This window comes from Beta vulgaris, chromosome 9, assembly GCF_026745355.1.
Source record: "Beta vulgaris subsp. vulgaris cultivar EL10 chromosome 9, EL10.2, whole genome shotgun sequence".
Taxonomy (NCBI): domain Eukaryota; kingdom Viridiplantae; phylum Streptophyta; class Magnoliopsida; order Caryophyllales; family Amaranthaceae; genus Beta; species Beta vulgaris.
Genome location: NC_079210.1, coordinates 2,890,604 through 2,906,301, shown reverse-complemented (window position 1 = coordinate 2,906,301; position 15,698 = coordinate 2,890,604). Strand labels below are relative to the sequence as shown.

The 15,698-nt window shown below is 35.3% G+C and overlaps 1 protein-coding gene across 4 annotated transcripts; it reads right to left on the bottom strand.

Moving 5' to 3' along the window:
• Positions 1-489: 489 nt before the first annotated feature.
• On the bottom strand, positions 490-14,286 carry LOC104902689 (uncharacterized). 4 transcript variants are annotated; one of them, XM_010690560.4, is made up of 9 exons: positions 13,736-14,286; positions 12,872-13,213; positions 10,591-10,690; positions 5,835-5,891; positions 4,228-4,351; positions 3,206-3,288; positions 2,014-2,084; positions 1,821-1,917; positions 490-1,193 (listed from the first exon to the last, which is right to left on the bottom strand). In XM_010690560.4, the coding sequence occupies exons 2-9, from the start codon at positions 13,201-13,203 to the stop codon at positions 1,137-1,139; spliced, it is 921 nt and encodes a 306-aa protein (XP_010688862.2). In that variant the 5' UTR covers positions 13,204-13,213; positions 13,736-14,286; the 3' UTR covers positions 490-1,136. The 4 variants fall into 4 exon arrangements, with proteins under 4 accessions (XP_010688862.2, XP_010688863.2, XP_010688861.2 ...); XM_010690561.4 differs by having other exon boundaries at positions 490-1,196; positions 1,832-1,917; positions 12,872-13,293; positions 13,736-14,285; XM_010690559.4 differs by having other exon boundaries at positions 12,872-13,293; positions 13,736-14,284.
• Between the last annotated feature and the right edge of the window lie 1,412 nt (positions 14,287-15,698).

Genomic DNA, 15,698 nt, shown 5'->3' with positions numbered 1-15,698 from the left:
TGTTTTTTCATTCAGAAAATTAAATTGCAATACATGAAAAAGTACATAAAAAATTATATCATTAGTCATAACCTTTTAGTTTTAAGATCCACAGATGAATATCATTTTATTGTATATTTATACACATCCGAATATTTTCATTTTCTACTATAAACGTTGTGAGGTTTTCATAAAAATTAGGAAGAGAGAAAAAAATTACACTCTTTTTTTCATATCATCAGTGGAATGACAATGTAAATTTGGTCATAATTTATGACAATATTTTTGGAGCATGGCAGAGAAAGTTGTTGAGGGATAGAGAAAACAGACCATTGTTTTGAGAACAAGTTGATCCACAAATTGTTTCAGGCTTTATTTTAGCATCTACAATAAAAGTCCCCAGTTTATAGCACACTACAAAATTTTGTGGAAAGTCTACAACTCTCAGAAAGTTATGTTCTGTGCAGCTAAGAGCATCATCACGTCTGAGCTAAAACCAATTCCATGCAGTTAATACCAAAAGCTGATAGTAGATATCTTTCCAACCAATTCAGTGGAGAAATTAGATTACAATGTACCCAAAGATCAGTATTAACTTCTACAACAATGCCTTGTTTAGGCCAGCAATACAAAGATGAAGCAATTAGTTCTACTCACCATAAATTAATACACAACAATAATATTTTTTTTTTTTTGTAAAACAAAAGCTGCTGAGTCTGAAATACTCGAACGAAAGGTACAGAAACACCCTTGTTTGAGACCTAACAACTAGCAACACACTGGCCTATCTGGGGGTAAGAACAGGGTTATAAGTGTAAATGGGAACCCTAGCATGTTATATTCTTTACTTCATACTTTTCAGTGACATCACCCTATACATAGTTTAGCTCCATATCAAGAGACGGGAATGGATGGCTAGATGCTCTGAGGTACATGCTCTTATAGCAGTCCGTAACCTCTGCGTTTTATTATGTCATTCTCCAAATCCAATTTCTCTTGATGTTAACTGGCTGGTTCCAAAATTGTGTTCTCTACACATAGACCCAATATATGCAACTGAATCGTACACAACATAAGTGGTCCTAACTAAATTTACAACAGAAGCTTCTGTACTCGCAGTTCAGAATATTCACCCATACACTCCTGAAATTCCTCTATCAACATCTTGACTCCAGCTTGGGTTGCAATCCGTTATGCATGCCAAACATCATTATCTACTGAAACGTCAATGATAAACAAGTATGTCAGTTTGCATTCAGATCATGAACACAAAACTTACCCTTACAAGTTGCAAGAGGAGGAAAAATAAGATTGAATGAGTTCAATGTGAGAAGGCAAGCGAATTGACTGTAGGAAATCCATAAAGCATCTTGCTACAAGTGAAAGATACCAGTTTTTCCCTTCCACACATAACACATAGGGATAATTGAATCAAAAGGTTAATTAATTTCAAAATTACAAACTGACCAACAAAAGCTGAGGCGGTAACCAGACTTTTCTCACATGAAAACTCAATATAATGATGAAGAAAGTTGCAGTGAAAATTAAGAAGTAATATGAGAGCAGTGAGTGTGGTGAAAGATGGAGGGAAGGGCACCAGAAAACGGCGAAAGGGGGAGATAAAGGGTAGTAATCCTGGAGAGAAAAAGTGAAGAGGGACTGGCGCACTGGATGAGGAGAAAAGAATTGGTGAATCTCTATTGCTGACTTGACTTTATCCATCTCAACCAACTTTGGCAAATATTTCATAGCTTTCTCCTGAAGAACTTGGTTTATATATGCAATTATTTGTATCAAATGCAATACCAAAATTTAAAGTCTTTAAAGACATGAGAAGCTACCGAAGTTGTACGTGGCAAAATACTACTCGCAAGATTCTGATCAATTGATATTGGAAGCTCTTGCATCTGGCCGATTTTTCCTGAAAGCTCTTTCATGCTGCAGTTATTCAAGGATACACCATTACAACACATCAGCAGAAAACATGGCAAGTTTTAGCTCTCATAAATTGAGAAAAAGGTAAATAATACATACTCATTCAGGAGGGCATGGATATTACTAATGTTATCTCTTGTACGACAAAAGAGATCAATGTTATCCTGCAACTGAACACATATATTTGTTAAAAAAAGAGGTACCAACATTATCAGAAGGGGCAGAACCACAGAACCGTTGAGCAACCATAAAAATATAGTTACTGGGGATTTTGGTCTCATGAAGGAGCTCAACCTTAGTGCAGAACCATATTGTTTGTATGCTGTTCAGATTCAAAGAATAACAACTCACACCCCCAACCCACATGAGTGTCCGTGCGAAGTGGAAGGGTAACAGCAAACACACCCCCACAACCGTGATGAGCATCATACAGAGCAGCAACCAATACTAGATGACGAGTACAGAAAATACAATATCATTGACGGTTAAAAGAGGCATCCAGAATGATTGAGCTTTGGCTGAGTAAAGATAAAATAGGACTTGAATAAGTGAATGTAATGTCGTGATCCCACCAGGCAATTGTGCCGTTACTTGTAATGACTGGTTATATAAATTAGAGGGACTCAAATTTTGTAGGATTTGAAAATTCATACTCTCTCCACCACAAAAAAGGTTGAGTGACAGCTATTGGCACAGAAATAAAGATAGTCCTTTAATGTGAAATAAAAATTTTGAACTGGATAGAGAGAAAAAATAGAGGTCAAGTAAGAAAGTGGCGGGATAAAGTAAGAGAGCAGGTAACGAGAAAAGACAGGTGGAGAGTGAACCATACAAGCGAAGTGCAATTTTTTAAAAAAAATTAGTAGATACAAGTCATACAACTAATTCTGGGATGCAGCGATTAACATTACATAATTTGCAACTAACAATTTTTTAGAGTGTCATTATCTGGGGAACGGTACTAAATCATGACAATTTCAGTTGACATTGTAAGATTCAATAATGAACTCTCCAAAATGTTTGTCTGTACCATTATTCTAGTGCCTTGAAGAAGGGTCCCATGGTCCTCTGCCTACCGGGTTGCCAAGGGAAGGGGGAAATTACTCAACTTTTCAGATAGTCTTAGAAACTTAAAAGCTATATTGGGACATGAAATTAAGGAAAGCTTCACAGCCATACGAGACAAACCTAGTATTTTCATATAGAAAGAAGAAATTTCTTTCATTTGTACATGTTGAGTTCACAGACGAAAAATCTCCCACATTTCTCATTCCAGGAAGGATAAGCTTACCTTCAGCAATGACATATTACTGTCAATTTGATTTAAGGCTTGAACATTCTGCTCCAATAGATGCTTAGCTTTGCTGGTCAACACTGTTAACAATGAAAAATGCAAACAAGAGAATTAATGAGAGCAAATTGCCAATTGCATTCACTTGTCACATCAATTTATTAATGAGAGCAAATTGCCAATTGCATTCACTTGTCAGTTGTCACATCAATTTATTAATGAGAGCAAATTGCCAAGGACTAAAATCAGTACATACTCTCAATCAATTGCCAAGACTATTCAAATTCAAAAGCAAACTGAAAATTGGACAGCAATTAATTAAAAGTGGGTGTCAAATCAATTTTCATGTAACATGCTGCAGCTCCAAAAACTAAGGGGTTCAACAATCAGCTCAAACTGGCTTCCAGATAAGAATAATATTTCTTTTGTTCTCAGCTTCAATTCATTAACAACAACAGAAAAGCCTTATTAGACCCAAAATGATTTGGGGTTCTCAACTTTAATTCATATAAACTATTATTTATTATCATCTTTGCAACAGAAAACAGGTAAAAGCCTTTTCAGATGATTCCTTCAGACGTACAGCAGTTTCCAAGAAGCTGAATGAGCTAGATTTCTATCTCACAGTAATATAAAAGCTATGAATATGATGTGGACATAAGTACATAACTACATTACAGCAAGTGATATGCACTCTGCTGACAAATCAAAGCTACCATCTTAAAAAGCATCAAAGGCCTCATGTTGACAACAAATAAGACATCAACCTATATAATGACAAGGTTGGTGGGAAAAACATATGTACATATATAGTCGAACACAAATGGACACGGACAAGCTTTCTTTTAACCTACTAGACATTAGAGGGAGGAAACAGAAAGAGAAATAAAAGTAGTGTAAATGAAAGAAAAGATAAGGAAGGTGAAATAAAGGTGAGCATTCATCGACAACGACAAGTTTTCTTTTAACATATTAGACAATAAATGAGAAAAACCAAATATAATAACAGTTGAAAGATGCACCTTGACATTTTACACGCTGATTATGATCCATTTGGTTCGGCTGATGAGAATATGGAGCCATGTTCATGTTAGGTATTGAAGCCGATGGTAAATTACATTTTGACGATGATTCCACGTATTTATCCTGCAAATTTACGATAAATATATTGTATTTCAGTGAATAATAAATCATAAACATTAGTTTCAAACTATTATTAGCATTACATAAACATAGGAGAATTTACAAAAAATTACGAAGCGTATTTTCTCCAATATTAAATATTCTGTCTCCTAAAAGATTAGTAGAGGTAGACAGACATTATATTTTCTGCATACTTGGCCTTAAATCAAGCAACAACATCAAGACATGCAGATGGCTCAGCTAAATGAGGCTCGATCTTCTTCCATTTCACTGATTATCCCGTCTTCCTCACCGGCCCATGGGGAGGGGAGCTGGAGATGTAATATTTATTCAGAAAAGAGTTTTTTTTTTTCGACAAGGTGCACCAACTCTATTTTCTATTTGGTCTTAAATTTTAACAGTAGGTTATGTAGTGCCCCTAAAGAACCTCCTCTGCGGAAAGCCAGTGGTGACACTAGGTTTTTCATTCACAGTTTCAATGCTTTAGGATGAAATCAGAGTTCAAGTGGAATCAAATGGGAATACAATATTAAAATCAAATTGAATTAAAATTATAATAATTAAACAAGAATGATAGTTATCCTGCATTGCGATTCCACTAGCAATAGAAAGAACTGTTATTAGAGACAGAAGGGAGATATAAGAGGAAAGAAGGCAAAGGTCGAAGATGAAGAGTGAGAAAGAAGATGATGTGATTAGATAGGTGAAAGAATATCTTTAAGGGTACACTAATTATCAACGATATTTAGATGCTAAGGACAAGACTAATACACTGTCCGAAATGTTTTGCGGGAAATAGGGAAGGGAATAGTATAAAATAGTTTCGGAAAACAGAAACCACCAATCACATGTCAGTTAATCAGAAAAAATATATATAAGAGAGTTTGTTGAGCATGAGGGAGGCCAACCCAAGGGAGAGAGAGTGAGAGTAGTAAAGATAATTAGCTAACTACTCTCCCTTTTAATCTAATTCCAATCTAGAGGGAAAATTACCAGCAAAGATAAAAGAGATTGTCATAGAAACAAATATTACACAACAAGTAGACACTGAATCAATCAGTTTTTGGTTTCAAAGATAGAAAGATGTTGAAAAATATATGAAAACCTAAAGTCAATTTATAAGGTTTCACAAGCTTCAATAATCGCCAAGAGGGGGAGGGGCCTCAGGGCTCAGAAGGACAGCAGACAAAAAAATAAAGGACAGCACTTTTGCACCAACAAAGACATTACATGACATTTAAGATACAAGAATTCTTACATAAGAAAACTTGGAAAAAGAAAAGGAAAAAAAATGCAAGGCTGCTGACAGTTTAGAAAACACTTTGATAATAGAACATTAATTGCAACTTGGAAAGAAAAAGAACCCATAAAAGTGCCATGTTAAGACATTAGCCCATAGATGTTACAATTATACTATAAATACGAGATTTATTCAGAAAAGAGAGAGAGAATATATGCAGTATCATTCATACTTCCACAACCATACCTTTCTATAATTTCCCTTCCTTCCCAAGTGTGATTCCTCTTGTTTTCTCCGTTTTCTCTGTGGAAGTTCAATAATCAACATATTTTAACTGTAAAAACAAAATGCATATCTAGAAAACGTATAATGATAACGTTAGTGAAGAGCATAGTCTTTCTTTATTCTAAGTTGAAACCAATATTGCCTCAACCAAGTGGGCGGCAACAATGACATAGTAGACCAAACAGTTATCAGTAGTTCACAAGTGCTGAAAGTGCATTCCCAAAGCCCTCTTTACCAACCAAAAAGGATCATCTTAACTGCTCATGTCCAGAACCTAGCTCTATCAGACTCATGAATGAAAAAGCAGTAGAGCTCTGCTCAACTGGCTTGTTATCAACAACAATCAATTCTTACTTCCTAGTATAGCACCTGCCACACATAGGGTCCTGAGAGATTCAAATATATGCCGCTGTACCTAAATAGTAAATTACTCCCTCCTTCCCTTAAAGATTTCCCCATTTCCTTTTGTTACTTTTTTAAAAATTGTGCTGAATGGTAGAAAGTTATGTATTTTAGTATGTAGGGTAGGAGAAAAAGTAGAGAGAGATGGTCGGGACCATGTCACCTAGATGGGAAATGGGGCATCTTTCAGGGACAAACTAAAAATGAAAGTGGGGGCAAGCTTTTATTGACGGAAGAAGTAACAAAGAGCTAGTTTTCACAAAACCCACATAAAGAATAGTATCAAAGGTGAAGTGGACAAAAATATAACAGATACCAGCACAACTGAGCATAAATCTATTAATAGATATGTTACCGTTTTAATAATCATCATAATATTAGTTGTGGTAGTAGTAATGGAGGAGGAGTGCACTAAAGCTGAAATTTAGCTTGAATGTTGACCATAATTTACTGCAAACAGAAGATAAAGTTTAGATGTTGTATCAAACTATCTTCCGAACAAGCCTGACACTGTTATCAATTCCTCAAGTACAATTTATACTATCTAATAAATGATGGCCAACGTCTAGTTCAAGAAGTCAAACTTTAGTTATCTTTTTAGATATTGGGAGTAAGAAATTTCTTTTTCTGAAAAAAATAAAATAAAATAAAACAAAAGAGATAGCACCTATGTATAGTAATTTTTTGTGACACACATACATATGCACGTGCATACATATACACGATTACACGTGTGTACTTAAAACTGCACCCACACTCATAATTTCTAAATGCACGCACTCCCATTTGCCAAGTGCCTAAACATACATGCACGCACAGCAAAAAATGACACACTTAAGAAACCCTCCTCAAAAAGGGAACGCCAAACTATTATACAACATACTAATATCTTATTCAGAACCTAGAAGAAACTTAATAGATGCAGATTGAGTAATTAGGTGACTAAGACGTGCTATTTCAATTGCACAAGGCTTCATTTACTATATTATAAATTTTAAAATTATCATAGCACTTAACAAGCGTTGTTTATATCCTCGACGAAAGCATCTATTTCAACAAAGGCTTCAAAGTCCCTATAAATGAATTGCTGAACACAAGTTGTCAAATTCAATTTCTAAGTTTCTTAGTCACAAAATCAGAAGAAAGAATGACATTGTCATATAAAATGTGTATTGTGCTCATATAACTAACTTAATAGATTCCCCTCCATTAGGAAATATACATTGACTATAGGATGCCCCACGGAAAAACTTGTCATCAATCCTTTAATTTATTCATTGATGATGAGGTCGGTGTGGGATGAATTGATGTTACAACTACTAATCTACTATAAAAGGTCTACTAGTAAAGGTATGTCATCCTTACCTTACCAATGAACTAGCCTAATGGGGAGGGGCAGTGTAGAAAAGTGCAATGTAATTCAGTTAGCAGCAGCTTGTGAAAAAGGAACAGAAATAGTTAGAGGAGGGAGGGAGAGAGTCCGATTCTCTATAAAGAGAGGAAATCAGAGAGAAGGGAAATCTGAATATTATCAATAATTACTTTAGCTTAGTTTGGGAGAGAACAAGCCTCTTGAATGCTTGTGTTGTCATTTTATCTCTGTAATTTCAATTTTTATCAATCAAATTCGCCATTTCTATTTCTTAATCTCCGTCCCAAAACATCAGTCGAATTCAATTTCATGTACCTATACTAGCGCTACTCACTTGAAACCCATACAAGCAAATGTATCTCTCTAAAATTCTAACTTGAACCCTTGTACCTCCATCACACATCAGAATATGCTAGCATGTGACCAAAAGAAAAGAAATGTAATTCAATTTCAATTAGATGCTTCAATTATTAGGATAATGCATTGGCAGCTTCAACTACAAAGCATAAGGCCTAAAAGGAGTGGAGGGTTCAGCCTTAATCTTTGACTTCCCAAGCATCAAGATTTTGATGTCAAATTGCATTGCCAAAAAAAAGAAGTCCTTAATTGTGAATGTGATGGAAGCTCTAAAAAATCTGTCAAAAGAGACTCTGTACTATGGACCATATTCTCTGGCCTACATCTCTCAACTCAATCCCTCCACAGTTTCCAGGAAAAGCCTCCTTTTCATATCCTGCATTTGCATCAACCTGAAGGATTTGATCAAAGTTTCAACTTCTTGTACAAAAGTTGAACTGGCGTAACCCAGTGTCAACCATCATTTTCCCTTTTATTACATAAAATGATTCAGCTAAACAAATCTAGAATTGTACCATCTACACCTCAAAAATGTAAGCTTCCAATCAGGGTTGAGGTAACTAAAATACTCCAGTCCTCCCTGAACAAGCCGGACTGCAAACCTAAGGTTAGTTTCGCATTATCCTAAAAGTTCACCATCAAAAGGAGACTGCCACGATCAGTAATCATTGAACATGTTGCAAGTGGACATATATATGGCAACTGAGATCAACAACTAAAACTTTGTTCCAAGTACTGAGGCCCATATGCAACTTTTTAGCAATGACTGATTGTGATTTCAAAACATTCTCATAATAGGAAAAAAATTTCAAAAGCTTGTTTTTGATTTGATAGAAAGCAGGACAGGAATCGCACTTTAAGTTTATGTTCGACTTCACTCCATGGCTCAAACCCATGACCCACAACCACTCATAGAAAACAAAACTTCTATAATTTTTACTAATATGTAATTAAAGATATTAATGATACAAAATGTGCATTGGCAAACGTAAAAACAAAATGGGAAGTTTATTGAGGGACGAAGGAGTATATCTCAACGAGTAAACTGGATTACAAAACCATAATTGATTGGTTTTGATCTATCAATTCGTATACAAGACACATAGTATACAGCAATTATATATGGCAGGCCAGAGTTAAGGACCTCAAGAAAGAAGAAGCATGAGCTGCTCCAATTTATGAAAGAAGATGAAAAGCCCTAGTGAAAACAAAAATGTTTAAGTCAGAGTGTCAGACTAAGGTCAACAGACTCAACACAACTCTAATGGCGCCCAGCCGCCCACCTTGACACTAGCCTTCCAATTCATACAATTTTGGGGAGATCAGAAAGAGAAAGAAGATAGGAAACCCATTTTTCCACCTAAATCAGCATCATCAGTTTAAGATAAACACTTACCGCCGAGGTTTGATACAGGAAAAATGGCCGGAATTAGTATTATACTCAAAGGTTACATCTAATTCGACTATGGCATATTTAATGAAACAATTGTCCTCCACAAAAATGAATATAAGGCAATACTAAAATCTCATTCTTTCAAATAAGTAGTAAATGTTATCTTAACATCAAAAACAATAATATGGGGTTTATATATCCCCATCCACCTTAGAACAGTGGATTTTCTTAGAATGTGGATCTCTTACACAAAAAACAATTCTTCTCATTTGGCAAAAGGGATAGCTCTGATATGATTTTCTGCATCTCACCAGGCCCTATAATGTTTCGCATCGACGCTTACAATAAGAGTTATTATGGGAAAAGGCCATAAAAAAAACTTGTTAAAGCAAACTAGGGGACCAGAAAACTTAATATGCTAGACTAAATAGAGGAGATATAAAGGTGGAGCATTGCCTTTCGTCCACTACTCAGCTTTTTTATTTAGATTAGCTTCTTCTGCAGGCTCCTAAAAGGCATCTCCTGATATTTTATTGCAGCTATTTCAGTAGAAAAATGCTTTGAAAAATACTAGTGTGAAGATCTGGTGACAGCTAGTGTATAACAACCTACGATAATGGTCAAATGCTCATACTTATTAGGAGTACAAAAACTGGGCAAATCAGTGGAATGCAAAAGGCAGGAGACATGGCTGTCTAGCAGAAAAGAGAGCAAGGTAGATCTTCTTGGGTGTCCCTTGAGAAGCCTCCGACAAATGTATCAAGTATATACTACATATTTCACGAAAATCTTCACCCAAGAGTCATCTATATATTCCTACTTTTGAAACTTCAATCAGTTTTTAATATATTCAGGAGCAAAAATTTGTGCACTTGACCTACTATCAATAATATGAATAATAGACAATGTTAGTTCTAAATTTTTTTCCACAATACTTCCCTTATGATCCACTTTCAGATAGAACAAATGTATTCCAGGAAAAGGCCATAAAAGAATGAATATCGTTTACAAATCCTGCAATTCTAAGCTCGGATTTAAATGTGACAACCTGAATCATACTTAAATTGGAATTTTTGTAAGACAATCATCTATGCTCAAAATAGATAAAGATTGCAGATTTCATCTACCACGAAAACTAAGAAAGATGGGAGGATGGGGATACAATGGATTATAATAAAGAAGCAACAGCTCACCGTCATCCACCGACATCTAAGAGCAACATCACGTACAGTTTTGTCTCGCAAAAGAGCAGCAATCTTAATGTACCGCATAATACTAGGCTCTTCCTTATACCTGAGGTTTACATATAAAAGGTACAATTAACATTAGAACTTCAACGAGCAACCATTAATGAGAAATGAAAGAATACAAGGTTACCAATCACAAGCTCAGTAACTACCAAAACCATTGAAATCAGAAATCATATATCGTGTCACCTAAAGAAACGCTGACGTTTATTTCCTTTGACTCAATAGATGACTTAACATTGTCTTGATTCCTGCCATTTAGTTTTTCTAGACTGAACCATGATCTATGCTCAATTACATGTGGGATAGAAGAGTGGAACTGAGGGGAGTACTTTAAATGAACAATAATAAGGTAATGGAATTGAGAGAAATAGATTCAAAAAAGGAATATGAATTATTTTATTTGGTACAAATAGGACGACATTTTATTTCCTTTCAAACTGTACGGTTTCTCACAAAATGGAAATTGGATCATTTTCAGAACCCAACCTTCATCGCACCACCACCCCACCACCTACTCCTTCCACTCAAATCTTTCCCATTATCATGACCGTCATGTCAATGCTTCAATCCCTCACAACACTGTTCACCTCATTCCAATGTCTACCTGATGTCCCAATCCATAATACGTAACTCCCTCTTGTAAATGCCTTTGGATCTGGTCTCAAGTAGAAAATCCAATGCTTCAATTTGAGTCTCGACACTTGAGTTCAAGCACGTGCTGTCCAATACACAAAAAAGATCTTGATTGATGTCATCTCTATCTGAATCTGAGCCTAGTGAGTTGGGTATTATTGATTTATTCTCCATTTCTCTCCCACCTCCTCTCTCCTAACTCCCATGTGCTACAATTTTAGTCTACTAATTGCTAACTAGAGGAGGTTCAAATAAGTTGGAGCTACAATCTACTTAGCTTGGACAGAATATAGCAGTGAAATGTGGAAATTCAGGGAAGAAGATGAAGTTTGATTATTTATAAACAACAAAAATAAAGGACAATACAAGCTTTCGAGAGGCTTGTTCCCTCCCAATATAAAACCCATAAACTCTCACTAATTCCAACATCACCTGCACTGTCCCTACTACCTCTATTTATAGAATTCTTACCTAACTAATTTCTGAAGCTACCCATAATTTATAAAGATAGTACCTAAAGTACCCTCACCCCAAATATCCGTTCTTAGCAGTTGGGTGCTTGTGTTGCAGCTAAGGTGTCAAAGAGACAATTCTGAGTGGTTGTCTAAGGCACGAGACAGCGGTGATGGTGTTTTATTTTTCTAACGTAGTCGGGTATGATGTTTGTATAAGGTTCACAAGGATGCTCATAAAGGGTTAGGATGGGTGGTGGCAGTGGCAGTGCCAATCTGGTCATGGTGGCAAGTTTGTGACGCTGGGATACAGACGTTGTGGAGGTGGGGGTGTTGGGGTTTCATAAGTCGGGGTGGGCTGGCGAATGGGGAACGGCTAATTTGCTGAGCATTTGCATCATAAATAGCAGAGGAGAATTTATAGTGAAACACATACAAGGGGAATGAGCTACAGAGATTCCCTTCTCCTACACTTTATTTGGATAGCAATATAGGAGGGAAAGGAAGGGGAGGGAGGGGGAAGATGGAGCTCCATTTCCCCTCCAAATCTCTCCAATTTGGGAGGGATGATGTTTATTAAAGAGGGAGGGAAAATGGATCATTCCCTCTTTCCCCCAAACCCTTATCCAAACAAGGGAACTTGTTCCCCTCCCTTTTCTTTCGTACCCTTTCTCTGCATTTCCTCGTGCAAACAAAGTGTTAAAGACCAAATGACCCCTTAAATTCAAGTTCTCGTCTAACAAAACTAACTCTACTAACACACCAAACAACTGGTCAAGAAAACATTGAGGCTCTCAAAAAGAGTGAAAGACCATGTGAGAAGTACCAAATAATTCAGATAGAAGTTCACAAGCCTCACATATGATGAACAGAAATTATGTAAAAGTCTTCAGAAATGATTTTCTTTTTAATAACTTTTAGAGCAAAAGATTATGGTTGCAGGACAACAGAAACTGTTCATTTTTCCAGAAGCAAAAAAGGAATTATTTCTCACAGTTTACCACTACCACACATTTCTAAATCTTGGGAATACTAATATCATATCAATTCAAGTTGGAATCGTAATCCACAAAGATATAGTTCTAATGCCATAGTGTTGATTCAACAAACAAAAAAGGTGTCAACAGCAGAGTACTAACTTGACAAGGCCTTCCTCCAATTTGTACTGTTCGTCCTCAGTCCACTCAACAGCGAGACCAGCATCGTGCTTCAACCCAGGCACCGAATCCAAAAGAAGAGAACCAGATGAGCTGCCAGCAGGAGTTGTGCAGGGACTGCTGGTACTAATGATGCTCGAATTGTCACAAAACATTAAATTCCCATTACTACTATTCATCCCATAGTAATTACCAATCGGAATCATCTCCGACGTGCTATTCACAGCCCCCGACTGAAACGATATAGCATGCCTATGCAAACCAGCCCCTAGTGTGTCTTCCTGGTGAAAGCTCGTATTCGACTCGGCTGCCATCCTAACCTTCCTTCACCCTCAAAATTTACAAATAAATTCAGCACACAAAAGAACTGTACTTTAAATTGTCACATTGCGTGAAGTGTACACCTAAAGAAACAGCAACACATCATAAAAAGCAAATTAAAGTCTGGAATATAAAATATCTCAAAAAGTGCAAATGAAATTCAGCTCAAAGCTCCAATAGCCACCACATAGTTAGTATCCCAGAAAAGAGCACAAACAATAGATTAACATCATCCAATTACATACCAAATACAACTCTAAATTGCTACATATACATTAAAAAAATAAATCAAACAGTTAAATTAGCTGCAAATAACCCAAAAAAACGAAAAAAGGAAAGAAATTTAAAAAAATGAAGACCCAGAAAACTTCAAATTCCCAGAAAAACCCAGAAACAACTCAAACTAAAAGTTGAAAAAACAAAACAAACACCAAAAAAAAAAAACAGAAAAAACCCAAAAATATCTCAATCATACTACTAAGTAATACAACAACAACAAAAACCCTAAGAAATACAACAAAATACCTGTAGAAAATGCAAGAAAAGATAAGTAAAAAACATCTGTGTATCTTCTCTTTTTTTTTTAGAGAGGAGCCCTAAATCTTAATTGGCGTGGGAAAAAATACCCACAAAAGAAACAGAAAGCAGCACCAAGTAATTGCAAACTTTAAGTTTCTCTCTCTAACTTTCTCTCACTAACTTTTTCTTAAAATTGTGAAATGAGTGTTGAAAAAAAAAAGAGATGAGAGAAAAGAAAGAAGGTATCCTCCAATGGGGAGACGAAAAGGTGGGTGGGAGAAGAGAGAGAGTGAATGTATGCGTTGGTGTGAGAGAAAGAGAAGAAGAAGATGTTTTTTTTTTTTTTTTGTTTATAAAAAAATCAAATTTTTTTCAGGTTTTGTTGGTTGTATGTAATGTATTGGTAAATGTATATAGTAGTAGTATAATGTAATTGCAGATCTTGGAATTCAGTAAACAGTGAGAATCCCAATAAGGCATTTGATGCCAATTATTGTGGACTTCACTTTTTTTTTTTTGTTTTTTTGGGTTCATATAGTAGTATTATTTTCTTTTTGATTTTGTACTGTTTTTTCATGCTTTTTCAATTTGCTTTTTTCCTCCCTTCTTCCCCAACCATTTTGCAACTTGCAAGCTAAAGAAGAAACAATACCTAAAAAAAAAATATTATTAATGGAACTATGAGGGGTGCACTAGAGCCTAGGGGTGTGTGTGACTAGTATTATAGTACTTTTAGATTTTTCTTTATGCTACTTGTGTTTTTATATAGTAATACATCTGGTATTTATTACTTCCTCCGTTTCTTTTTACTCGATACACTTCTTATTTCACGGACTCCTAGGCAATTTTTGGAGAAGAGAGAGGTAGAGAGTAAAAAGAAAATGAACCCATGTGGGAGGAGAGAGATAGAGAGAGTTTATTGCCCAAAAAAGAAGTGTAGCAAGTAATATGAAACTTCCCATAATGAAAAGTGTAGCGAGTAAAAAGAAACGGAGGAAGTAGTTTATCCGTTTCTTTTGCATAAAGTTTTAGAAGAAATATATTCATAAGTGTTATATACAGCAAAAAAAAAGACTAAATATAGCATCTAAAATTATGCATAACTTAACCATGGTTAATTTTAATTTTTTTAATTAAAAAAAAGAAATCTCGTACGCAGGGGTGCAACAATGCAGCAAAATACATTACCATAACTATTTGTGCACACAAGCCAACGTGTCACATTTATTTATAAAGTTGGATAATATAGTCAAATTACATTACCTCCCTTCTATTAGTACTGATCAGGTTCAAAAGAGTAGGTGAAGTAAGGGTAATATAGTCAAATTATCTTAAAAACTTTCCTAAAAAGGGAAATGTTGCAACTAATAAAAAACACCTAAAAGTAGAAATTGTTGCAACTAAATAAAAATAGAGGTAGTATTAGAGTTGAATGTATGTGTGATAGAAAGTTAGTGGTCTCATTCTAAAAGTAGAAACAAAAGAAATGGGTAAACTAATAAAGGACATTCCCAAAAAGAAATACGGATAAACTAATAAAGACTGGAGGTAGTATATAGTCAATTATGCTCGCAAGTTGAGAAATATGTGTTGGGGTACTGTTCTATTGAATTTATCTTTGTTGAAAGAAGATCTTGGCAATACCTTTATTGTGTATCTTCAACGTTTGTGACAGTCTTAAGCAGACTTAATTCGAAACAAACATAAAAGCTTAGATAAAGTTTAATAAGCTATGAAGATAAGTATTAATAAGCACACATAAGCCAAGTTTAGTTTAATAAATGCTCCTTTAGTTATTGCATTGGTATTATAAACTGGTAGATATTTAGATAGTATTGCACTGGTCTTCCAAACTTACAAGTAGTGCATTGAATGAAAATTATTAGCTTTAGAAGTTAAATAACATAGAATGGATGAAGTTTCTTCAAATGGTTGTAGCATTTATATTAAAGAAAAAGCTTTGAATAAT